Here is a 24,680-nt window from a genome sequence, read left to right as displayed (position 1 = left end):
AGTGTGTAGTTTAGACAGAGCAATTACTTCAGGAGCTTAGAAATAGTATAATATCTAAGTGCAGCTATGGCAACTTAAATTAAAATAAATAAATCAATTACAGTGTTACAGCTGGCATTAAAATAAAAATTTAAAATAAAAAAATAAAAAATAGTCACATGAACTGAATGACATCAGTTCACCATACGCAGAGTTTGTGAAGGGCAGAGGGAGCTTTGCCCCTCCTAGCTGTCAAAAGTTTTCATCGCAGTTTTCCCAAATTCATTATAGAAAAAAATAAATTCCTATCATAATGTACATAATATAGAAATATTTTGAGTGCCATAAAACACAGTGACTGTTTTCACTGTCAAAGTTTTTTCATTGAAATGGTCCAGAACTTTTGAGACTTTAGGTTGGTTCTTCAATTCTTCTTCACAATGTAAATGGTGAACTGACACTGCACCCAGCAGTTCATGTATGGAACTGCAGCAAAAATTAAGCAGAAAGTTGCCGCCGGCCTGATTTTATCACAAATTTACAACATCAAATGATCCGTCGATGCAATTTTTTTTTTTTTAGTCAACATTAACAAGTATGTTACTAATAATTTTTGCAATTTTTGCAATTTTTGGTTGACGTGAATTTCGAGACGGTTTATATTTAATTCTATTTTTTCGTATGCACCCACTGGCAAGAATATCAAACTCCGCCTATGGTACAAACTCATAGTTTTGAAGGATAAGCCAAACTTAACTTACATTTTATAGAAGATCAAAAACATGATTCAAATCACAATGTTTGCCTTGTACCGATATTTGTAGCAAATTTCAAAGCGACATAACCCAAAATAAAAAGGAAACTTTGACATTGCATGCAAACATTTATGTAGGACTCGAGTGTACCTACAGCATGAATCAAAACCATAAATTGAGTCCTGAGAGGCAGAAAAATTAACCAGTGAGCAGCCCATGATCCTTTATGTAGTTTAATAATTTAATTTAAAAAAAGAAAAGAAAAAGAAAACAATGCACTTTTATTCTTTTTTCATACAATATAAATAAACATCGATGAGAAAATAACACAGGCACAGTGATACATACACAGATAATTGATGCTCTTGGATAACTTTCACATTATTGTTTAACTTTGTTTAAATGACTTTGTTTTGTGTGTGTAGAATAACTCATTGCACTGGCACACAATATACATGCAATCATCATAGCCTATTGTACTCACTTATTCACTCACATATTACACATGCAAAACAAAAACAAAAACAAAAAAAACTTTTTTAACATGCCAAATAAGTGTTTATTTTTTATTTTGACATCAGGTTTATACCTATATCTGAGTATTCAGATGGGTGGTGTTCTATTGCTCCAACTTTAAGATGACTTTTTGAATGGCTACCCTAAGTTTTCCCATTAATAATATTGTTAATATAGCACTTAGCAGCAAGCCATACAAGGGCTTGGTGTTCTTAGTATTGCTAACCCAACAACTAGTGTGCAGCCCTCTTTCTAATTGGTCTCAGTGTGTTTTTTGTTATCCTCGACATCTTTCCCTATTCGTGCTGGTTTCGGCTCCTCTGTGTTCAGCTCTGCCTCACTCTCTACCTCATTCCCATCACCTCCGCAGACCTCCCCATTCACCTTTGTCTCTTCCTCCTGTGAATCTTTGGCCACATCTTCTTTCACTTTGCCAGAATTTTCTTCATGGTCATCATTGCTCGAGCTACTTTCATCATTTTTTGTCTCCTTTGCCTCGTTATCTGACTGAGGTTTACCAAGGTCGCTGCAGTTATCGCTCTCTTTGGGTTTCTCACCGGTACCTGAATCATTACTGAGATTCTTGCTGCTTTTCTCATCTATACCGCTGTTTTTATCTTGTTTCTCTTCATCTAGAGTTTCGTTCTGGTCCTTTTCACCCTCGGAAAATGTATGGCTTCCATCGTCTTCGCCGTCCTGGCTCTTATCACTGTTATTGTTGGACCCCTGATCCTCACTCTTAACCTCCTCTTTCTCTTCTTTCACCCCCTCCACCTTCTCCTCATTTGCCGCTTTAGCATCACCCTCCTGTTCCCCATTTGTCTCCTGGTTTGTATTTGTGTCTTCCTTGCCAGACTTTTCAGAAGCAGAGTCTTCCTTGTCTTTGGTTTTCTCTCCCATCTCCTCTGTTGAGTTGCCTTCATCAGCATCAAGTTGCTGTAATGCAGCAATACCACAGAAAACCTTAATTCGGTAGTTATTCATATCCGAAAAGGAAGAAAAACTGAAGATCCATTAATTAATTATTAGCAAAGGAAAGGATATTTTATTCAATCAAAGGTAAATTGTAGTCATTGAAGAAACATCAAGCATTTAATATATAATACTTGTAAATTTCCCTAGAATTATAGGTATTATCAAGAATATAAAAAAGCAAAATATGTAAGTATATAATGTAAAGACATTTATTACTGAACATTATTTATCATGTGCAAATCAGAATAAGGAGCCAACAATGCTCTTCTTGTTCCCAATTTGTATAAGCAAGTAACCACCGTATTTGTGACAAAATTAATGCTGTGTTGTTTGGTGTAATATTGTCAAAATGTACATTAGTTTTGGATGTACAAATGTTTAGTGCATACCATAACTTTTAATCCTGCTCAAAACATGATGCCACCTCGTAGACAGAGTGTGATATTTCTGAATCACAGCTAGAGTCTCCGTTTGATCCTCAGTTACCAGACATTGAACTGTATGACCATTGATCCAGTTGCACATACATATTATAAAACAGCATCAAATGTGATTACCTGCTTATCTGGTTGGTCTTGAGTGGTACTGCTTTCCTGGTTTCTGTCATCAGCTTTTGATTCCAGGTCGTCTGAAAGTAAATAAGATGTGTAAAAATGATTAAAATTACAGATTTTTCTGCAAATGTTAGAAATAAATGCTAAAAGCAGAAACAACAACTTATTGGTGTCATTTGATTTACAGGTTTGATTACATTTTCTCAGTGCTACTAATTATTATATGTTTCTGTAATGCATTTATTAGTGTTTTGTCATCATCCATAAGATTCATAAGGCAAGAGTATAAACATGAAGACATAGTCATCAACATCCCCCGCCAGATTGGTTGTCATTATAACTCTCAACCTTTTTCCTAAATGTCCTAAATCTAAGAATGTAGATGTATACATAACAAAATATTATCGCATTAGAATATAAAATTACTATTTTAAATGGTTTCTAAGAAAAGCTGTCCTCTTTGAAGATACCTCGAACAGAGTTAAAAAAATGGCACAAGGGCAATAACTCCAGAAAAAAACTGTTTGCGCACTTCTCATTTTCGAACTCCATCAAGGTATTGATACCCTAAAGCCACACACAGAATTTGGTTATCCTACCTTAAACAGTTTCTAAGAAAAGCTGTCCCCTTTGAAGACGCCTCGAAAAGAGTAAAGAAAAACGGATTAAGGACAATAACTCCGGAAAATTTTTTTTGCGCGTTTCTCATTTTCGAACTCCATCAAGGTATTGATACCTTAAAGCCACACATGGAATTTGGTTATTATATCTTAAATGTTTCTGAGAAAAGCTGTCCCATTTAACTCGAACGGACGGACGGACGGAGCTCAAACCTATATCTTATACCTATATCTACACCTTCCACACTTGTGAGGTGGGGGATAATAATACTTCTAACACAATCGTGAAAAAAAAAAATAAAAATCTGTAAAATGTAAGTACATGCATAATTTAAGCAGAAGTGTTTTTCACCTTGGAAATGTGATCTAGTTTTTCATGATGTACCTTCATTTAAGTGTAGACTAAACTCAATTACCTGATTAGCTTGATAGGAAAAGCAACTAAAATCTAGGTTTTATCTGTGAAAAACAATAAAATTGGGACTTTTACCACCTTTTAAATAACAGGAGATCCAAATATATGGAGATGAATTATTTAGGTTTGAAGACATTTACCACCATGCTTTCATCCATAACTGAATGAATTAACGGTCATCTTGTGCCTGGATGATTACTTCTTTTTATACATGCACACCTGTCATTGCATATTCAAGGGAGTATCCTAATAGTAATAAGGATCCCAGCCAGATTAAGGAGAACTAATTACATACTATAGATGCAAAGTAAAATGATTGGGCTCTATAAGTGATAGTGATTTTATTTTAAAATTTTTTTATTGCATGGCTTTAACTTGCTATGACAATGATGAGAGAGCGGTTGTAAAGCAATAACACTGACCACTTAGTTCTTTTTCTGGTGTCTTTGGTGTCAATGGTCAATTGACTCAGGATAAAGCACCCAATGTTGTCTCTCATACTGATGCAATTGAAAACTGGAAAAATCAAATTCTCAATCAATGTGAAAAAGGACAACAACAAAAAAACACATTTTCTAATGTAGAAACTAAAATAATACAGCTTTGCCTCAAAAAAATAAAAATGAAAAAAAAAATAAAAGAAATTAATCATTTATTACCCACCTCTTTACACGGTTTAAAGAGTTCAGTATATTTTTGTTTGTCCTTGATTATTCTAAGACCTATTCAGAGCAACATCTGACCTCCCAATAAGGAAGCATTTATTCACCCTCTGATAGGCTTGAATCAGGGCTTTCAGTCATGCAAGAGCAACTACAGGGCAACAGTGGCACCTGCTGGTAAAGAAGAGAAAACCTCTTTTTAAAGCAAGTAAACAACTTCCTCCAGACAATGGAGATGAAGCAAAAAAAAAGATCCACCAAAGGTTTTACAGACTCATTAAAGACCTAAGTGTCAAACATCATCAATACTAGTTTTATTATCAATCGTGTAGTAATGATTGTTTCTGGTAGCACCAGCAGGTGTTCTATCTTTCCTTCTTTTTGTACTGCTGAAGAAAACACAAGACATGTGAAAACCAGCATCCAGAAGCCAAACTATTAATACATCAGTTTTCCTGAAAAAGAAAAAAAGAAAGACAAAAAGAAGAAAAAAGAGAAAGAAAAAAGAAAAGAAAAAAAGAAAAGAAGAGAAAAAAAGAAAAACAAATAAAAAAAATTAAAATATTTTTTTTAAAATTGCAGAAAAAAACTTTGAAAAACCTTTGATTGTAGAAAAACTACCGCGTTAAGTTAGTGTTATTCAAATTTAGGATTTCATAGTAACGATCAACATCCAATGCCCACTCAATCTCTTCCTTCGTATGGCAGGTTTGTTGGAGTGCAAAATAAATGTGAAGCTTTGAGTTTCATATGAGCATCTGCATCAAAGCCTGTGGAGTAATTAACCCTAAACATCAGAGAAGGAACACAACTATACGCTCTGATAAACAACATAATTACACACTTGTTTTGAAACACTGGATGAGACTAAAATTTCTAATCAGAAATAAGCGCTAGGAAAGAGGCATCACTGTAATTAATGTCTTTAGTATTAGTTTCCCTTTCCACACTAACCAGTTAAAGAAGAAAAATGGCTCGAGCAGAGATTAGAAGAGTTTTATGGAGACATTTAATGCATTTCAAATGCAAAACTGATTGAAGTTTAGCCATGGTGGGATATGAAACGTTATGGTAATAATAACAGACCTCTTTAAGAATATTTTATGGAAATCAGCCGCATTCATTAAGAGCGAGGGCTGGGCGAGCGAGTGCGAGCAGTGAGCAGTGGATGAGCTGCTTTGACTCTAAACATCTTAACGTGATTTGAGGATGAGACACCGGCTCATGAAAATGCTAAATCAAATTAAATACAATATTTTGAGTCTCCCCTCCTTAGTCTTCATTAAATCCACCAGATTTGGGCTGTAGCTTTCTAAACTGTCAGACAGTTGTGTATAACTGTTGTCAAGTTTGTGTTGAATGTAAGTGTAGGTCTAACTAAATTCTGCTGTATAATCACACACACACACACTTCAAGTGCTTTAGGGGTAATTTTCACTCACTCTTCCTTCAGCCATAAGATTATACAGTGACTGTCATTCTGTGCAGCATATGCAGAGCCACTCACACCAATGACATGTCCTTAGATAAAGCAAGGGAGAGCTTTACCTTTCATCCATCAGTTTGAGGTAAAGCAAGGATGCTTCTGTAAGTGGCCATAATTACTCATTTCAACAGCCATTGCTGCCATTATACTGGAAGGTAAATGTACAGTATGAATGACTGTTGTTCTTGGGACGTGTAATAAAACACAACAGAAGATAAAGGGATGATCGACCCCTTCACAGCAGCCAAACTCAATCTGTGTTTAAACACATTGAGCCCGACTGATTAAGAGTGTGGCCAATTTTAATATCACAATTAATCGACATCGGTCAATAATACGTATAACTGACGTATTAACTTTTTTATTACAAGATTACAACACTGGGAGAAGTGCATATCGTTCATTTTTAATAGTTACCTCTTGCCTTTAATCACATTATTGTTGTTTTAAAGTTTTTACTGCTTATTTTATTGTTCTCATTGATTATTAAACTGTTAAATGCTTTCTGTTGCACTTTTTAATCATGTTGCCTCGTAAATGAAATGTGCTATAGAAATACATTTCCCTTGCCTTGTCTTGACTTTTTTGATTTGTACGTTATTTTTTTGTTTTGTTTTTTTTAGTAATTAATCATTTGTCATATTGTCATCCATGTTTACACATATACGAAATGTTGTTCTCTGTATTTGACCCATCCCTGAGGGGCAGTGGGCAGCCATGGTGCCCGTGGAGCAGTTGGGGGTTCAGGGACAGGCCCACTTCTTTAACCACTTTACAGTCTTTATGTTTACAGTGTTACTAATTAAAGTACCTTATTTTATTTTGGGTAGTGTTTTGCTTCATTGTCTTGAATCAAATCTTGGGTATTATAAGAAATTAATGTAAAGTATACTGTATATTTCACATATTGGTCGATATATCAATTATCGATAGACAAATTGAGTATCAGCTTTATAAAAAAAATAAAAACAACAAAAAAAAACAATATCAGTATTAGCGTCAGCCCTACAAATCCCATATCAGTCAAGCTGTAACACACACAGGCATTGACCACAATATGAACCTGTAATACTGTACATCAAAAATCCACTACAGAGCCGTTTGTCCCACTTCCAAGTCCCTGCACTGTCATTTTCTGACTACTGCTGGATATAGGATTGCTGCAATCACCTCTTGTTTACAAAAGTCAAAGCAGTTTAAGCTTAGCAGGGACTCAGGTAATGAACCCTCGGGCGAAAAAACATTGTTCTCTGTTGAACATAGTAAAAAGACCACACTCTAATATCATGCGCAGTCGCTTTTTCCCTCCTTTGGGAAGGATTTTTGAGTTGCAGCCACACAGTGCAATTAAGTTCTTAACTCCACAGGATATCTTTTACAGACTAGGGTAGAGCTAGGTTTTCTTTTCTGGTTGAAAGGATCCATTAAAATGTCCCATCAGGATGTGTATACCCTACGGCAGCGTTTCTCAAATGGGGGCTAGTGTACCCCTAGGGGTACGCGATGGCACTACGGGAGAGGGAGAGGGAGAGAGAGAGAGGAAAATTAACGAATACAGTGTCAGTCTTGGTCCTACCCCATGTGTGAGATGAGCGGAAATGATAAAATCTATACAAGAGCCACTAAATCAGTGTTTTTCAACCTTAGGGTTGGGAACCACTGCATTAAATACTGTTTTTTTTCCACTTATATAAAATTAGATTCTTTAAAATGTTTGTTATCACTCGTTCATTCTATCATTATGTTGTTTTTAAATAGTTTTCTAAGCAAAATGTAGTAGTCTGACAAAGGGGTACATGGATTCAGAAATAAGAGAAAGGGGTACTTGAGCTAAAAAAGGTTTGAGAACCACTGCCCTACGGTACGTCTTTTGTTGGGCAAATCTTTTTGTCTAGTTTCAATGAGAGCTAGAAAAAATCATAGTTAGAACAAATTACGCCTTAAATTGATAAACCTCTCATCCACAGATACAGGCATCAAAGCCACTGGCACCCAAACATCTGCCTTTGATGCAGACAACAAAGAGACATTTGTTAAATGACGAGGTCTATACTGTTGGCAAGACTGTTTTTCCAGCTGCAAAAGAACAGCGAAAATCAATGTTTCAATGACAGTAGTTGCAGCTCAACATAAAAAAACAAGTCACTTCACACGTTGTTCTGTGTCTCAGTTTAAACCAAAGCACAGAAAGAGAGACTGTTGATATAGTAGTGACAAGCCAATTCTACTCACAGCAAATTAACTCTACGCTGTTAATTAACACTCAAGTCTTGAAATACAACCTAATGGACATAAATCACTGCACGCATCACTTTGTGAAAAGAACCTATACAGGAAATTGCTTATTTACAGCCATCTGATTTAATCCTGCACATGTCTGAGTTATAGTAGGGTGTAAAACAATCTAGGTAGTAACTCTGAATGGTAATTATGAAATGTTGCCACTCAGTAAGTGTGAGCCACTCACCAACCAGGGTCTTGTTAAAACCTCTAATGAATGCATGGCCCTGCTGTTGTTAAATTTATTGTGATGTGGCAAAATGACAAAACCAACCCAACTGGTTAATATTAAAATGGGGAAATGTGATGACCAGACACTTGTTCACTGAAGCGTACTGATAATAAATGCATGTGAAGATTACACGTTTTAAAGACGGAGCACTAAACTGCTTTCTAATGTTGACATTGCTAGAAGAAGAGGACAAAATATAAAAGTCCTCCCAGTCCCATCCCATGAAACCCTGAAGGTGAAGTTTATAGTGACCTTTAGGGTTTGATGTGATGTTAAACCTGCAGAGTAGTGACCAAGGAGACCAAGTACGAGGAAGGGCAAAGTTAATGTGAAGAGAAAGGATGGGGAGCTAAAAATCTATTGTGATACTCACATTTATTCTTTAGTAGCATTTTTATTCTGTTCAGAGATGCAGGGGGAGGTGACTTCCAGCACAGGGAGAACATGCAAACACCGTAGCACCACATGAAAGGACCACACTACCACTGAGCTACTCACTATCACTAACTATATAGGCTCCAGCTCACTGCAACACTAGATATACAGTAGGTAACAGTGATGAGAACAAATATGATTGTATATTGTGATTCAAATACACAATATACAGTAAATAAGATTTTTTATGTAGTTCAGGTTGTGGATTGGTTTGGTTTGCCAGGTTTGGAAGTTATTAGCATGAACCAATGTCATTTGGTTGGGGGCATTGTTGGGAGGCCAAAAACATTGTTGCACTTTTATTTTGAAGGTGATTCATCTGACCAAAGGCTTGTCAGCTATGTATTATTTTATTTAAGTACAATGATTTACAGTATTTACCCACTGATAAGACGTACTTTGTCTCTTGTTTGGTGAAATGTCTCTTCATAATATAAAATTTGACTCAGTTATGTCAAGTTGGTTCCTTAATTACCTCATTGAGTTTCATCCAGATCAGATCTGGATTGAGCATTTCATCACAACTTTTGTTGTTGGGCGTGTCCATACATTTGGACCTACTGTATCATTATTAATGAGAATAGAAATGTCTTCAAAGCCTTTAAAGAGTGAATGATAATGGTACCATGATCAGGATTATTGATCCAAAGAACTGGATAAGAGGATATTTAGTGCTTGGTAGAGGTTTGCACTCTCTGAGTGATATTGTTAACTTTAAAGTTGTTTGAAGTCTATGGTTTGAGTGTCAAATAATCTGATTTTTGTTTTTTGTTTTTTTAAATAGCAACGTTTGTCATTATACATCTGTGTTATTTGAAATAGTTTTTTCAATTGCCCCATCAGAGGCAAATAAAGTAAAAAAAAACAAAAAACAAAAAAACAATAGATGTTGTATGCTATACATTATATCAGGTTTTAATTCATATTTTCTTTATATACTTTATATCCGTTGTGATTCACGGTCTGATCAAAATCCAGCTCCTGTCACATACATCATCTGATTTAATTTGATAAAAGGCTCAACCTCTAAAAATGTACCCATAAGCGGAATAGATTTCAGGTGTCATACATTAGCCTCAACCAATACTGTAGCTGTTACATGAGAGACGTTCTTATCCCCTGTCCACAGATTAATGTGGCAGATTAACACAGCTACTGCATTTTAATCCAGTAATCCTCCATCAAAGGGTCACGAGGAACCTTTTTATGTTCAAGTAAAAAGAGTGAGAAACAGACAATGTGCTTGTCTAAAATGTGCGTGCACGTGAACTGGGGATACACATAACATATGTAAATACTCACAGAATACACTTTCTAGGAACTTTGCACGGGGGAAAAAAAAAAAAATCTTCCTTTAAGCGTTGTCACCTCTCATCCTTTTCTGCTTAGCTTCTGTTTCTGACAGAACCACTAGATTTAAGCGACACAACCTCTTTGTGTACACGCCTACTGCCTCCCAACTCTGTTTTGAACCCTATTTCACACTGACAAGTATTATAAATACATACGCTAACAGAGCTAATTCCCAGAGGCAGAATGTTGATCTGTGTGGATGGATTGTGGCTAATGCAACATGATCACATACACACAACAGACACATACTCATCAGCATGTGGCAAGCTATTCTCCCACATTGAAGATGTAAAAAGCATAAATACTGTACATTCTGGGGTTTAAAATATTTCAAATCTTTTCTGTAGGCTACACTTGTCAATTGAACTGGATTTTGCTGCTTGCAAAGATGGAGTCTGTCAATGCATGGAGAAGATGCAACACTCCATTCAGAGACCAGGTTATTTGTTTAAACTCTATGCCCTTGGCATTTCAACAAGCACTCTCCATCTTTTCGTTGTTAAAGGGCACGTGTTAGACCAAATAGACTTTTCTGTACTTTAAACATCATAAAAGTGATATTTAGGCTTCATACACATGCCCAAAGTGTTTTTTCATTGATTCCCTCAATCATTAGTTAGAGGGTGATTTGCTCCTTTCTTACTGCAGAGCGAGCCCACCTCACACCAATTTGATGACGCGTTCCCACTTTGATGAGGAATTTGACGCGGCACTGAGCTGGAGAAGCCACGCCTCCAGGAAGCTCTCTGCCGTGATTGACATGTAAACAGACACGCCCACAAAGGTGTGCATTTCAGCTTCCTTCGCGCAGTGCTATGTATGTATTTTCTACAGTCTATGTATGAGGCATACACTAGGATTTTATCTCATTAAAATGATGAGGGGTAGCAGCTTTTAATTTGTGCTTTTGTTGTGATTGGAGAGATAATCCGGACAACATCATTAGCATTGTAAGGGTTAAAACCTTTAGTCAACTGTGCAATTCTAATCAGTAGCTCATCTTTACAAGACTATGGCAACATCCTAGCACGTTTATAACAACAGAAACAACAACACACAACAACAGATCCAATTACACAACAACCAGTTATTTCCTTGCATGATTTATAACTATGTGCAGAGGACATCAAAGGGCACATGAAAGTTCAGATAATGAACACTTTCTCTCGTGTAATCTTTGCCATCACTCTTGCTCTTCTCATGTGCACATCTGTCAGTCAGTCTTAAGTACAAGGCTCTTTTGTTGATTTTCAGAGTAGCAATTTGGTCTAAACCAGGAGCTTGGGCCTGTAAAATCTCCTTTGATGACTCTAAATGAAGAGATTATCAAAATGAAAGGCAATTACCTAAACTCCACCTATCCCTCTGCTCCTCGGGGTCCCCCCTCCCTGATGACTGGGCACTCATACTTATGCAGACTATTCATCGTATTTACCAATTTCTCATACCTGCATTTATTCCATTCACATTGCCCTTAATGTCTCTCTTTTTACCACATCTCAACCTTTTGTCCCTTTTCTTTAACCTTTTTTTCCATCTCCTGCCTCCTGTCCAAATGCATCTTGGAACACTTTTGATTAAATTCTCTTTTTTTCTCTCTTGCTGCTTTTTACTTCTCTCCACTCAGGGGAGCCATTAACTGTGCTGGTCACAAAGGCACTTTGATAAACATCCTATATTGATTTTAAGGTTAGCAGCATCTGATAATTGCCCTTTTACACACTGATGCACTTTTGAAAAAAAAAAAATATATAAAAAAACAGCTCTAGCTAAATTGGACAAACACAGAACTTTAAGGAGCTTACACAAAGCAGAACTATGATGTGTGGAGCGTATGACAGGCAATGTGTCTTGTTGGTTGGCTCTTTTAAGACTGATGTCTTTGCTGTAGTTAGGTTCAAATTCATCCCGCGACCTTTGCTGCATGACTTCTGGCCCCTCCTCCCCCTCGTCTCTGCTGTCATTCACCACTGTGTTCACTCTAATGAAGCAGAAAAGTTAGAGGCTTTACAAACACACCAGGAAAAGAAACCACTGGAGTTATCCTCAGCCAGGCTCCCTGCAGCTGCTCGACAATGAATAATGGGGATACTGACGCGCACGTCGACACACAAAAGCACACAAAATAGCCTCCCTGTCACAACAGAGACAGAAATGAAATAAAGGGTTAGGGTGTGAAAATACAGGGTCACCCTCTTATTCCTCTCTGCTATTCTCTGCTCTGTCTGTATCTCAGCTCGACTTTAACAACACATTAATGACATGACCCCTAAAACCCTGTATCTTTGCTCCAATAACCCTCTTACCCAGTCAAAAGCAATGCCTCTTAAAAGGGAGATGTACACTAAAAAAAAAAAACATCGGGGTACATCGGCCATTTAAAATGCCAAATAGCTTATCTTCATGTTTAAAAACTGGAAACAACTGATTTGCTTTTGAAGATTCGATTGGTCTGGAAAAACAACACCATGATTTGTGAAAGTGCTTTGTCCAGAATGTTCAGGAAAGTCAACTCAACACCATGGACAAAGAAACCACAGCAAAATCTGCAATCCACGCATGCCGCCCTACAAAAGCAAAACACATGAGCAAATGATTGTGCCTTTGTTAGAATGGCAGACATCTAAAGAGACTTTATAGGTCAGACCATGAATAGAACATGGCAATGTGAAATGCTCTCAAAGCCATTCAAGCATTTGTGTCCGACGCCTGATTCTATTTTGGAAGCTGTCCGTCTGTTAATTCAATTTTTAGTCAATGTCACCCAAGGGGGCCAATAATGCAACATGGTTTTCTTTGCCTGCAGAATGACAATCAACAAAACCTGATGCCAGGGATTTTGTGAGTGACATTACCGCCTACACATATATACACAAACCCAGGCACGCACACTCCTCAATCCTCTCTTTTGATGCAAAATGCCAGCTCCCCTGAACCACAGTCACAAATTCTCCACGCTCCTTTGAGCTTCAGCTGTCAACCCCTCTGCTCGAGGAGCAAACAAGTAACATCTATCAGGAGCCACAAGATGACGTAATGCGGTTTGTACCGCAGAAGGTGCAGCAGTGTGCCAAAAATCTGCAACCTGTCACTGACTCTAAATCATAAAAACACTTGTGAAACACACAAAAACAACCCTAAAACCTGGGAAACAAAATGTCCTATATCAAAATAAACGCTATTCACAGAAGTAAAGCTTGTATCAAGTATTTTTATTACTTTATAATGTGCTAATTATAAGCATAGAGGATGATGTAATGTGTTTCTAGTTGTAAGGAGGAATTTCATCATTCCAGACCTACTTTCAATAATTCATGCTCTACTCGATGATATGCAGACTTACAGTGCCACTGTGTGGGGGAACAGGGTTGGAGCAGCTTATATAAGTTCTTATAGACATTACCTCATCTATGATCCTAATACAATAGAATACAAGGTCAGGGAAACATCAATTACATTGTATCACTGGGAGGACAAAATTCATCCTGATAATAACCACGGGTCATATACAGTACGTAGAAAGCATGAACAGAGTTCACTGTGAATAAAAGCTTCAAAATGTAATCAAACATGTTTGTGCAGAGTTAAATCTATTTGTTAGATTCCCCATATTCAAGGTGGTCATTGTGGATGTTGTATTTTTGTTTTTGTTTGATCTGAAAAATACCGGTCAAGTATCCCGTTTTGGCTGCGAAACTCCCGTATTTTACCCCTCTTTCCCACCATTGTCCCGTATAGTAATTTCCTGTAAATATCCTGTAATTTCATGTAATAATAATTGAAAGATAAATCAATATGAACATTCTTCTGCCTAAAATGAACGCTGTCACTGGCCTCGTGAGAACTGCCACCTGAAAGGGCCTGAGTGACAGTTCTCGTGAGATTAGTGCCGACAGCGGGAATAAACACGGAAACAACTCTGATGAGAGATGGATGGATGTAAGAAAAAACAAAGAACTGGTGTAAATACCTTGTGAAATGGGACAGAGAGTTTACCTTCCTAAAGAGCAGCAGGATGGGACACAGTTACACATTCTATAAGATTAGTAACTGAGATTTTAGCGTCTCCCACGAGGGAAGGAACGATATAAGTCAGCATGAAAAATCAGCCAATCACAAGCACCATAAATACACTGCTTTTAAAAAGTGTTAAAGGATGTAAAGTCTGCAATAAATGTGTCTGATAAGTCATTAGTGAATACCAGAGAACCACATGAGTGAGCATGAGAAATTAAAAGAAAATATGTAATGAAAATAAAATGTTAATGTCTAATTTAAAGACAAGCAACTTGAAATTAACAGTAAATATACAATGTGTTGACTTGTATATGAACTGTAAGTATATTAAATAAACAAATGTGCTTCATATACCCATTTATGTTTTAATTTAGGCTGTTTTATAATTTAGGAATTAGGGCTGGGCGATATATCGAGATTCAAGATACAGTATATTGAGTTTTGTATTTTGGCAATATAGAAAACTGCAATACAGCATATATCAATATAAATATATATATATATATATATATATATATATATATATATAAATCTAAAACTTGACAGGTATGATCTGAACTCTATAGACAGCCACAGCCTTTACATCTCTTTTAGCACAATAAGGCATTAATTGAGCTATTAAATTGTGTTGTTTCTATTCATTATCATTAGTTTGATTATTTTATTACCATTCTCTGGCGTGCCATGATTCAGGCTTTGTCCGCTCTTTCTTTTCCTCAGGGAGAGGAGTCTGGCCTGAGAGATCTCTCTCACAATGGAGGACAGCTGTTCCTTGCTGTTGCTATTGTGGATGAGAGGAGAGGCCTTGGACCCCCTGTCTCCACTTTCACTGCTCCGAACAACAGGCTTGCCCTGTAGGAAGTGATAATTCAGTGTTTTAGTGAGGTTTACATACCACGATCTTGAAAAATTGAGACATTTTCTACAAGTTTCAAATATAGATTATTGCAAATCTCCATTCTATCAATGCAGTAAACATGCATGTGCAATATCTTACGTTTCCACTTTGCTTTGGGAATCGGTAGATGGGGGGAAGAGAACTGGCTTTCATTCTAAAATACAAACCAAAAGAACAATAAGAGATACAATGATGTAATATGATGTTCTGTAATAAAGTCAAGACTTTAAAACAGTTTATAAAAACTGCATTTTGTTTTTTTCAGTGAAAATGTGCCAAAACACTAATAATAAATAATAAATAGGTTGTTTTGAAGCAAATAGTTTTGACTCAATTTGTCCTCTGAATGATCAATATCTTCTGATGAACATATACAGCAACTTGATTTTTAATCTCTATGTTTAATTTTGATATTAACTGGGTAGAATTGTGATATATGCAAAAAAAAAGAAAGTTCATTCACATTACTTTCTATGGGGTCACGATCTCTTTTAGTGCAGAGATTGCGAGTTCGATTCCTGTCTGTAGGCTCACCACGTATTCATTTGAGACCAGATGACGCCAGTTTTTTCTACATTTTGTATTGTTTGTGTTGCAGTGTGAATTATAAAAGGCACAATTTGAACTATGGTGACACTATACAGATGGTATGCTATGCAGTTACAGCTCATAGTTTATTACCCTTTGACCCGCCTTGCTCCTCTGGGTTTGGGGAAGAGTAAATCTCCGTAGGGAAGCTTCTTAAACTTGTCTCTTCCCACAGCCACATACAGCTGACCATTCTCCAACTGACTCCCATCAGTCACCTGGTGACCTTCACAGGTATAAAGACTGGAACAGAAACATAAGCAACACGTCATGGATTCTGTCTGGGAAAGACACATTTAAGGGAGATAAAATCCATCCAAAACACAACTTTACCATCTATAGAGCGAGAGGATCAAAATGTTTTTTTAAAAAAAACATGAATCAATTCTACTATATTACAGATTTAAGAAAGACACAAAGTTTGAAGTGAGAAGTTACACATGATCTGCATGTTACGTTGTGTGTTTCTCATTGAGTGGTACCTTCGTACGCCCCCCAGGACACGCAAACCCATCTTCTCTGTGATCATCTCCAGTATTCTTTCAAATTGATATAGCGTCTTCTGGTGGATAAGAAGCCTCACTGCAGGATCCAAAAGGTTTCCATTGGCTGCAATGCTGAAGAAGAAAAGAACAAAAAAAAGACAAAAAAAAAGGAGCAAAATAGATATATAACAAAACTACAGCCCTCCTTTAGAAACTACTCTGTTTAGATGTAAAATAGACTAAATGTACAACAAATCAAGACATACTAGGAATATAACAATACACTTTTAATATTGGAAAGGGACCAAAACAGTGCAAGGAAAAGAAAAGAACTCACAATATTGTGCATGGCTCCCTGATGGGCTTCAGGAATCGAGCTGAGACAATGATTTTACTCTGTGGAAGTGGTTTGGACTGAAAAATAATAATCGTCATGAAGTTTTAACGTTATAAAGTTAGATGCAACAACAAAATCATTTCAGCACTTCGACTTACAAACATACGTTAAGTTTAAGGTTAAAGATAATTCAATGCTGGCTACACTGGTTAGTATTGTTAACAATTATGTGAGCTAACATGATTACCTTAAGATGCATGAGATAATAGAAACAAACATGATGACCAACGTGACTAACTGAAATGAGGTCACGTGTAAGACTTGGAGGATGTTAGTAAATAAATTAAATTTAAGCTAGGGTAGGCGATTTTCTCCAGATACACTTTAAGTTTTTGGTTGAAATTGTCCTGATGGAAATTAAGATCTTATGTGCTCTGAAAAAGGAACAAAGAAAATCTGTCATCTGTAGCAGCTGTAAATCTGTAATCATTTCGACCAATGGAAAAAAAAACAAAAACGCTTTTTTAACCAATCACGTCTCCCTGCTCGTTCTCGACCCCTGGCATCCACAAGCACACACTGAAAGCGCGTTTTTGGTAACGTTTTTGAACATACAGTATATGATGGTAAAGTTTATTGTTTACTTACTGCTGAATGAGACATGAGACAACGAAGTTTCTACACAATACAAGCGATGAGCTGAGCTGAGCTCCTCTACTGCAACAGCTGTGCGAATGCATGTGAGACGGAGCACAGAGGGGAGGGGCGAGGGGGGTAAAGGCGGAGCCATCAGGGAGGCTACATTCAAAATCATGCTAGCTTTTGAAAATCACCTACCCTACCTTTAAAAGTAATAACATTTTAACTTATTCAAAAAAAATTAAAAATAGTAGACACTGACTTGTTCTTTATTTACTACCACGCTACAAGTCTTGAATAGTATTACATTTCACAAAATGAATCCTTAGTGTGACGAATTTGATCTTCATCGTTCACATGGACAGAAGCTGGTCTGTTGTGTGCAGTTAGCCTCTGATAAAAGACATTACGAGCAATGGCCAAATATCTATTCTGCCTTTTTATATCTATGCATGCAAGCCCCACCACTTGTATCTGCTTATTCATCACATTATCCATAAATACAGAGCCTTAAGAATATATATATCATTTGTTGGTTTACCTCACACGTTGCATAATGATGATACATGGGTAATAACTCATAGCTTCTGCAGATTTTAGCTGTCTAATGTTGAAAACTGAGGGTGATTTAAGATAAATATAGAGTTTTTGGACAATGTTTCAATGAGAATGATTATACACACTGTATGTACATTAAGTCCTGCTAACCAAAGCCTGTTATTGGAAAAGTTCGCAACTTTTTAGTCTACTCTAAGCAAAAATCGATTATTGGTTATAAATTAGTTTAATATTCTGCTTTAAAGGGGTATAAGCACTGTAGACAGTAATTATATGAAGCTCAGTTTTTAGTGATTGAACAAATTTAACAAGGGGGGAAAAGAGGCGTACAGTTTCATCTAGAGTGTTTCATCATATGGTCAAATAAAATGGATAAGATTAGACCTGATTACTGACTGTTAAAGCAATCACTCAGACCAATTTTCATTAACATACTCTCTATGGGCTTACTACTTGGACTGTTTATTCAGGCTAGAGAGGAGGCTGTTCATAATAATAGCCTCAAAGGTATCCAATCAAACTCGATAGACAAAATAAATCAAGGGTGAATCAGTAAAAAAATCATATTTTTTCACATCACGTGGATTGTGTAACAGATATACAGAACTTTTACTAAAATGAGGTCTTCTTTTATGATTTCTTAGAATTTATATTCTCCTCTGCAAAGCTTTCCATCATTACCTGTGGCAATCAGCCAGGTGAAGTGCAATAGTGAGGGGGAGCGGGGCCCTTGTAAACCAAATTGGCTCTTTCAAAGCTCGACAGCAATCACAGAGGCAGCAAGAAATAATTAAGGTTGGCGTGAATTAAAAGGCAAACATTTTACAAGCACATGCATGAAAAGGGCAAATATATAAAGTTTTCATTTTGCAGGAAAGATGCTACAGACTACACACGGTGAACGTCTGTAAAGCCGTATTGCAGGGGTGTCAAACTCATTTTAGTTCAGGGGCCAAATAATAGTGAGCTGTTTGATCTTAAGAGGGCCACAGCTTTTATGTGAAAAAATGAGTCATTTCAACAATATTGTGCCTTAATTTACATTTCTACGTATACATAAAATACAAAATATGTAATAAACCAACCATATGCAAGCAACAAGTGATAGATATCAGTCCCAACAGGATCTTCACTTAATTTCCTAGATTTTGTAACCAATTTCTATTTATTTAAGGGATACATGTAATATTTGAGAAAAATTGATGGATTTTGTAAAAATTTGGAGTTTTTTCAACAGTTTAACATTAAGAATAACTGCACCGGTGTCAAATGTTGAGTTTGACACATGTGCTGTAGAGCATTAAGTCTGTGACTTCACAGCTGGTGATTAAAGATGCATTGATAGGAGGTGACTATATGATCAATAATGCATGGCTACTGAGGCAACAGCAAAGTGATTACTAGAGAGAACAATGGAAGTGGGAGACTTAACAGGACACCATCATAAATGACCTTTGTAAAATGTTTCCAGTGGCGGTGTTTCCAAATCCTCATGTGTCCAGTGTATTCAGGTTTAAATACTCGGCATGGAGGGTGTGGGAATGTTTGAAGTTTGAAACCTCTCTCCATATGCAAGGCTTAAGGTTGTTTAACACAATTTCTAAAAATGGACTTCTTGATCAAAACAGCATTCTGTATCTGGGACATCTTATTTTCAATTTTTAATTCTAATGGGTTTTTTTCTTGTCTTAAATTATTTAAGTATAACCTTAAACTTGAATCATTTAAGGAGCTCTTTGATTTTGTGACTTTAAAAAAAAAAACACTTTCACAAATATAGTTTTGTTGCAGGTTTAAAATTGACCATATGTGGAATATATTTTTTTTTTAAATTTAAAAGATGAAATTCAGTCACTGCAATGCATGTTGGGACAGTTTATCTTGTGTTGTCCTACTGTTGTGTAGGATGTTGGAACCCACTATGGCCATTTATTTTTCTACAACTTTGACCAAGCGTTTAACTTAGATTTTTATCATATTCACATTCAACAGAACATGCTAATCTGTATTACCGGCATGGGAAGTGTCTGCAGCATCCTCTTCTTTCTTGAGCCAATCTGTAGATAGCTAGAAAAACAAAAGTAACATTGAGTTATTTAACTTGCTGTAAAAAAAAAAGAAAAGAAAAAAAGAAAGATTTGTATTTGAAATTGTCATCCGAATTTGTCAGATGACTATGGAAGCCCATTCCCAAAACATTTTTTTGGAAAAATAAAATATTAATTGAAAAAGATCTAAATCACAATGATAAGATACTATCTCATAATTATTATCTTATAATCTCCTAATCTCACCTATTATCTCATAATTATGAGATACGACTTAGTATCTCATTATTATGACTTGGTTTTTTAAAAATTACTATTATTTTACTTTTCCTAGGTTTTTGATTGTACTGGCAGGAATAGGCTTCCATATATATGGTACATTTTACTGACAGTTTTGTGGACCTATAGCATAAAATAAATGCTATTGAGAACAAAATAGAAGAAACTACACTTATCTGACTTTTAAAAAGAAAAAAACGGTTTTACTTCTAAGATTGCACAAGTGAAACAACATTTTTCACGGTTTATGAAAAAAGGAAAGTGATAATGGCCAGTTGTGTGATACAAAAAACATGTGCATGCCAACTGTAACAACACTTCATTCATTTCCACGCTATGCACCGCCTCTGATCCAATCTCATTATCTGCTGAAGAAGCTTCATCTTATTTTTAGTCCAGGGCAAGGCATGGCCTTCTTCATGCCAGCTACAGCTCCTGATCTCATTTACCTGATACCGTGACTCAGCACTGTTGCAAAACTGTTGAGTCACATGAAAAGCATACTTGGTTAGTGAAGCTCATCCTGTACAAATTACTTCTTGAACCAACAACTTAACTTATCCTATAATGTCTTGTCATATTTTACCTCAACTTAAGTTATTTTAAGTTGGTCTCTTAGTAGTCCTCTGTGGAATGCTCTCTGGCACTGAAACATAGCTGCTTTATTAAAATAATTTTTGTGTGGTTTGCTTGTAGTTGGTTTTGGTAATGTATTTAGTTGTATCAATGCACATTAATATTCATAATATATCTAACACAAGCACATTAATATTCATAAAATATCTTACATATCTCCTTACATTTGTGACTTTCGTAACCTAGTACCCTGGACGCTGAACTTTTAATTCATGAATCATGATGATATTGATCATGAATGTTTTAAAAAAAATACATATTCAATTCCATAGAGAAGAATTAAAAACCCCTTCAAAAGTTACCCTTGAATTATTCTTACCAGTGACTCTTTTCTTTGTTGAATCTATCTTAAAGATAAGCTTTATTTAATTTAGTTGAATTCAGTAATGTTGTGAATGTTAAGATTTATTATATTATTGGGGAAATGTTGAGAGAGAATGATTGTTTTCCTTCAGTTGCAGCCGCCAGATATTTGTTTCGACCAGCAGAGGGAGCTTGTAACCCAGTGTTCGGTTGGGATGCAGCTATTCTGCTCAGTGAAGAAGAGATGCTACGTGCTAGCAGACGGAGCTAATAGAAAAACGTGACTTTTACAGATATTCACGACATATTGCAGATATCCTTTCGGTGCTAAAGGGGTAAAGAATCATTTATGAACATGTTTAAGAGTAGAAGGTGGCCAGAAAGAGAGTAGTAGGCGATTCCGCCCACCACCTACGCTTATGGACATCCCTGCTTAAAGCTGGTATCCTGAGTTTCTGAGAAACGTCTTTGCCAATCTGCCAGAAGCCACGCCTCTACTTTTCTGCACGTGCATTGCGGAACATAACAAGGTCGCATTGATATACTGTAGGTTTATGGGTCATCGCTATTCTTTTGGCGATGAACATTTCTGAGGTAAGAGCCAAAATCATATTTACCTTTTTGCTGTTGTGACGTGAAGCCTTGTTTTCGTGCACAGTTCCACATTCACTTTGATTGAGAAACTCAGCTACAGGAAGTCGAAGCCTATTGGCTGGGCGATCACAGCGCTTTTTTAAATTTGTATAGGGGTCTATAGGACGAAAGCGGAACTTATATACATTAAGGTATATGAATGATCAGTAGACCATAGTAAAAGACTAGTTAGGTGTTTTTTCACATTTCAAAAGAATGATACATCAGCATAGATTTCTCAGAAACTTCGGATATCAGCTTTAAGTTATCTTACTTAAACTAACTTAACTTATTTGACCTTAAACTAACTTAACTTATTACAGATAGACAGATGAGGAGCAGTAACTGAAGTCTGTAGCACCAACCTTGTTTGTTCATTGTATTTGTATTTGGCAATTGAAAATGTCCAAATACATTGTTTTCGTAGAAGTTCTTTTAATAATTTTTCTTCCGTAACTGCTTTGTCGTGGAACTCCTCCAAGGCTATTATTGCAGCACTAACGACACATATGTCATCTCATAGGGGCAATGTCAAGGATGTGCAGTCGATACGGATGTAACGATTAATCGTAAGGCAGTTAAAAATCGATTCATCGGTATCAAGGTTCACATCGATGCTAATACTTTCTTTCTGGCCGCCTTCTACTCTTAAACATATTCATAAATTATTAATTACCCCTTTAGCATCAAAAGAATGTCTGTAATATTAAGTGAACATCTGTAAAAGTCACGTTTTTCTATTAGCTCTGTCTGCTAGCATAGCATCTCTTCTTCACTGCACTTAGCTGCATGCCAACCGACCACTGGGTTACCATCGCCCTCTGCTGGTTCAAACAAATATCTGACGCAAATACAGTGCAGACTGTTTTTTTTTTTTTTAAGGTCCAATTGTTACAGTAAGTCACAAAATACATTTTCTGTTGCACTTTAAAAAAAAAAACTATTATGCAGTTTTGTATTGTTTACTATGGAACCAGAATTTAAATGAATAGGCTTCTTCATTTGTATTATTCCTTTATTTATTTCATTCAAGATTTATTTTTAGTTAAATTGCATTGACAATGAAAAATAAAAGGAAAATAGTACAGTATTTTCTTTTTTTTTCCCCCAAAAAAATAAAGGAATATTTTTCAGTCATTTAAGTACAGTCCCATTTTGTAAAATGAATCGTGAGAGAATCGTATCGTGAACCCAGTATCGTGAATCGAATCGTATCGGGAGTTGAGTGAATCGTTACATCCCTAGCAGTCGACCTTTTTGGAGACCAAATATCAAGGTCAAGTTCAAGGTCAAGTACTAAAAACCAAAATTTTCCATATCTCTGCAATTATTTATTGTACAAGTTTGATGTTTACATTTATGAAAAGCTCATTTCAAGCGGAGCATTTTATTTACTAAGACCGAAGCTGTACGGCCTACCAGTAAAAAGATCAGTAGGGGTCAAAGTTCATGACATCACAAAAAAAAAATACTTTTTTCCCTATAACTTGGCCACAAATTGACATACAAGGCTCAGAGTGATACCGTTGAACAACATTTCCTTTCAATGTGTGACCATGAGCTTCACTCAAGATTATATTTAAGGTGAAGGTCAGTCTTCTGTTTTACTACTATTATTACTTTTAATGTAATTAGTAAAAAGAACAAACTTGTCAAGAAATCCTGATACAGGTTGTCATTTTTGCCAATTTTTTTAAGTTTTCAATTGCCAAATACGTATTCGCCTTACAAATACAGGTCATGCCTATAGTTTAATATTTATTTCTGTACGTTGTGGTTTCTTCTTTTATATTTTATATTCACTATTTTCTGTATTTCTGTATTTATATGTTAATTCAACCCTGTGTGCTGCTTTTCTTTTCTTTTCTTTTCTTTCTGTAATGCTATGGAATTGTAATTTCCCTGACTGAGCCTTCCTAAAGGATCATTAAAGTCTATCCAAGTTTAATTCTAATTAACTTCATTTATTTGACCTTAAACTAACTTAACAAACTTGCTGAAGTGTTTTTTTTTTTTGTTTTTTTTTTTGAGTATTGAAGTATAGGTGTGTAGTACACACTGTGTACTTACTCCAGCTTCTTGAATCTCTCCCTCCCTGCTGCCACGTACTGCTCCCCGCTCTGCATGCTATCCAGGCGGTCCACCTTGTGTCCTCCTCTCGGTGTGTAGATGTTCCTCACCGCTCCAAATGAAGGCTGTATGCCCGCGGTCACCTCTCTCAGCAGCGTTTCAAAGTTGCACACCCTTTTTTGGTTTATCACAACCCTGCGAGCCTCGAAGTACGGATCACCGTTCCGATACATGAAGAGGTTCTTCACCACGGGCTGGGATAAAAAGTTAGGTCTGTCCGAGGTCATCTTTGTGCGTAAAAAGGCGCAGTGCGCACAGCGGAGCGAAGGTTTCTGTTAAAGAGATTTTGGAGAAGCCGATTGGTCTAAATTGTCATACAAACTCGTGCAAGCCATTATAATGTCATTAGTGCTGGTCCGTCCCTGCCAAATGATGAGATTTGCGCGCAGGGATCCAGTCAGCAGGAGTAATAATCTGAATAATAATATTCTCACGCTTTTTTTCCTCGGGTTTTAAAAGTCAACTGTCCAGGATTTGCCCATGAACAGGAGAAAACAAAAACAACCCCAGTTTGGAATAATCTGCACTGCGTGTGCACCCCTCTCTCCACAGGTGAAACTAACCAGGTTATGCGCACTCATGCAATGTTCCTGTACCAATTTGGGCATCATGGGATTTCATCTGTTGGGACGTATCTATGGGAACAAAGCCTGCACACTCTCCCTCAGCAGGGATTTCACACAACAGTGAGCATCAGGTAGTTCATAGATAAAGCAAAAGAAACGCAGTTATTCTACAAAACACGCAGTCACATGTGTGGGGAAATGTGCAGAAAGCTGCACCAAAGTTCTGATAAAAAAAAAAAATGTAATTAAAAACAAAACATGTAGAACAGTACGTAAAAAGCGCAAACCTCTCAAACTGCAA

At 36.5% G+C, this 24,680-nt stretch overlaps 1 protein-coding gene across 1 annotated transcript; it reads right to left on the bottom strand.

Moving 5' to 3' along the window:
- Nucleotides 1–1,038: 1,038 nt before the first annotated feature.
- Nucleotides 1,039–24,669, bottom strand: LOC114478504 (doublecortin domain-containing protein 2-like). Its single transcript, XM_028471612.1, has 9 exons — nt 23,754–24,669; nt 19,797–19,851; nt 16,588–16,664; nt 16,248–16,382; nt 15,859–16,008; nt 15,277–15,331; nt 14,948–15,131; nt 2,783–2,853; nt 1,039–2,186 (listed from the first exon to the last, which is right to left on the bottom strand). Exons 1-9 carry the CDS (start codon nt 24,038–24,040, stop codon nt 1,503–1,505), a joined length of 1,698 nt encoding a protein of 565 aa, XP_028327413.1. The 5' UTR covers nt 24,041–24,669; the 3' UTR covers nt 1,039–1,502.
- Nucleotides 24,670–24,680: the final 11 nt, after the last annotated feature.

The sequence above is a fragment of the Gouania willdenowi genome, chromosome 16 (genome assembly GCF_900634775.1).
Source record: "Gouania willdenowi chromosome 16, fGouWil2.1, whole genome shotgun sequence".
In the NCBI taxonomy this organism is placed as follows: Eukaryota; Metazoa; Chordata; class Actinopteri; order Blenniiformes; family Gobiesocidae; genus Gouania; species Gouania willdenowi.
The sequence above is the reverse complement of the archived record's forward strand: the minus strand, read 5'-3'. Positions and strand labels throughout refer to the sequence as shown.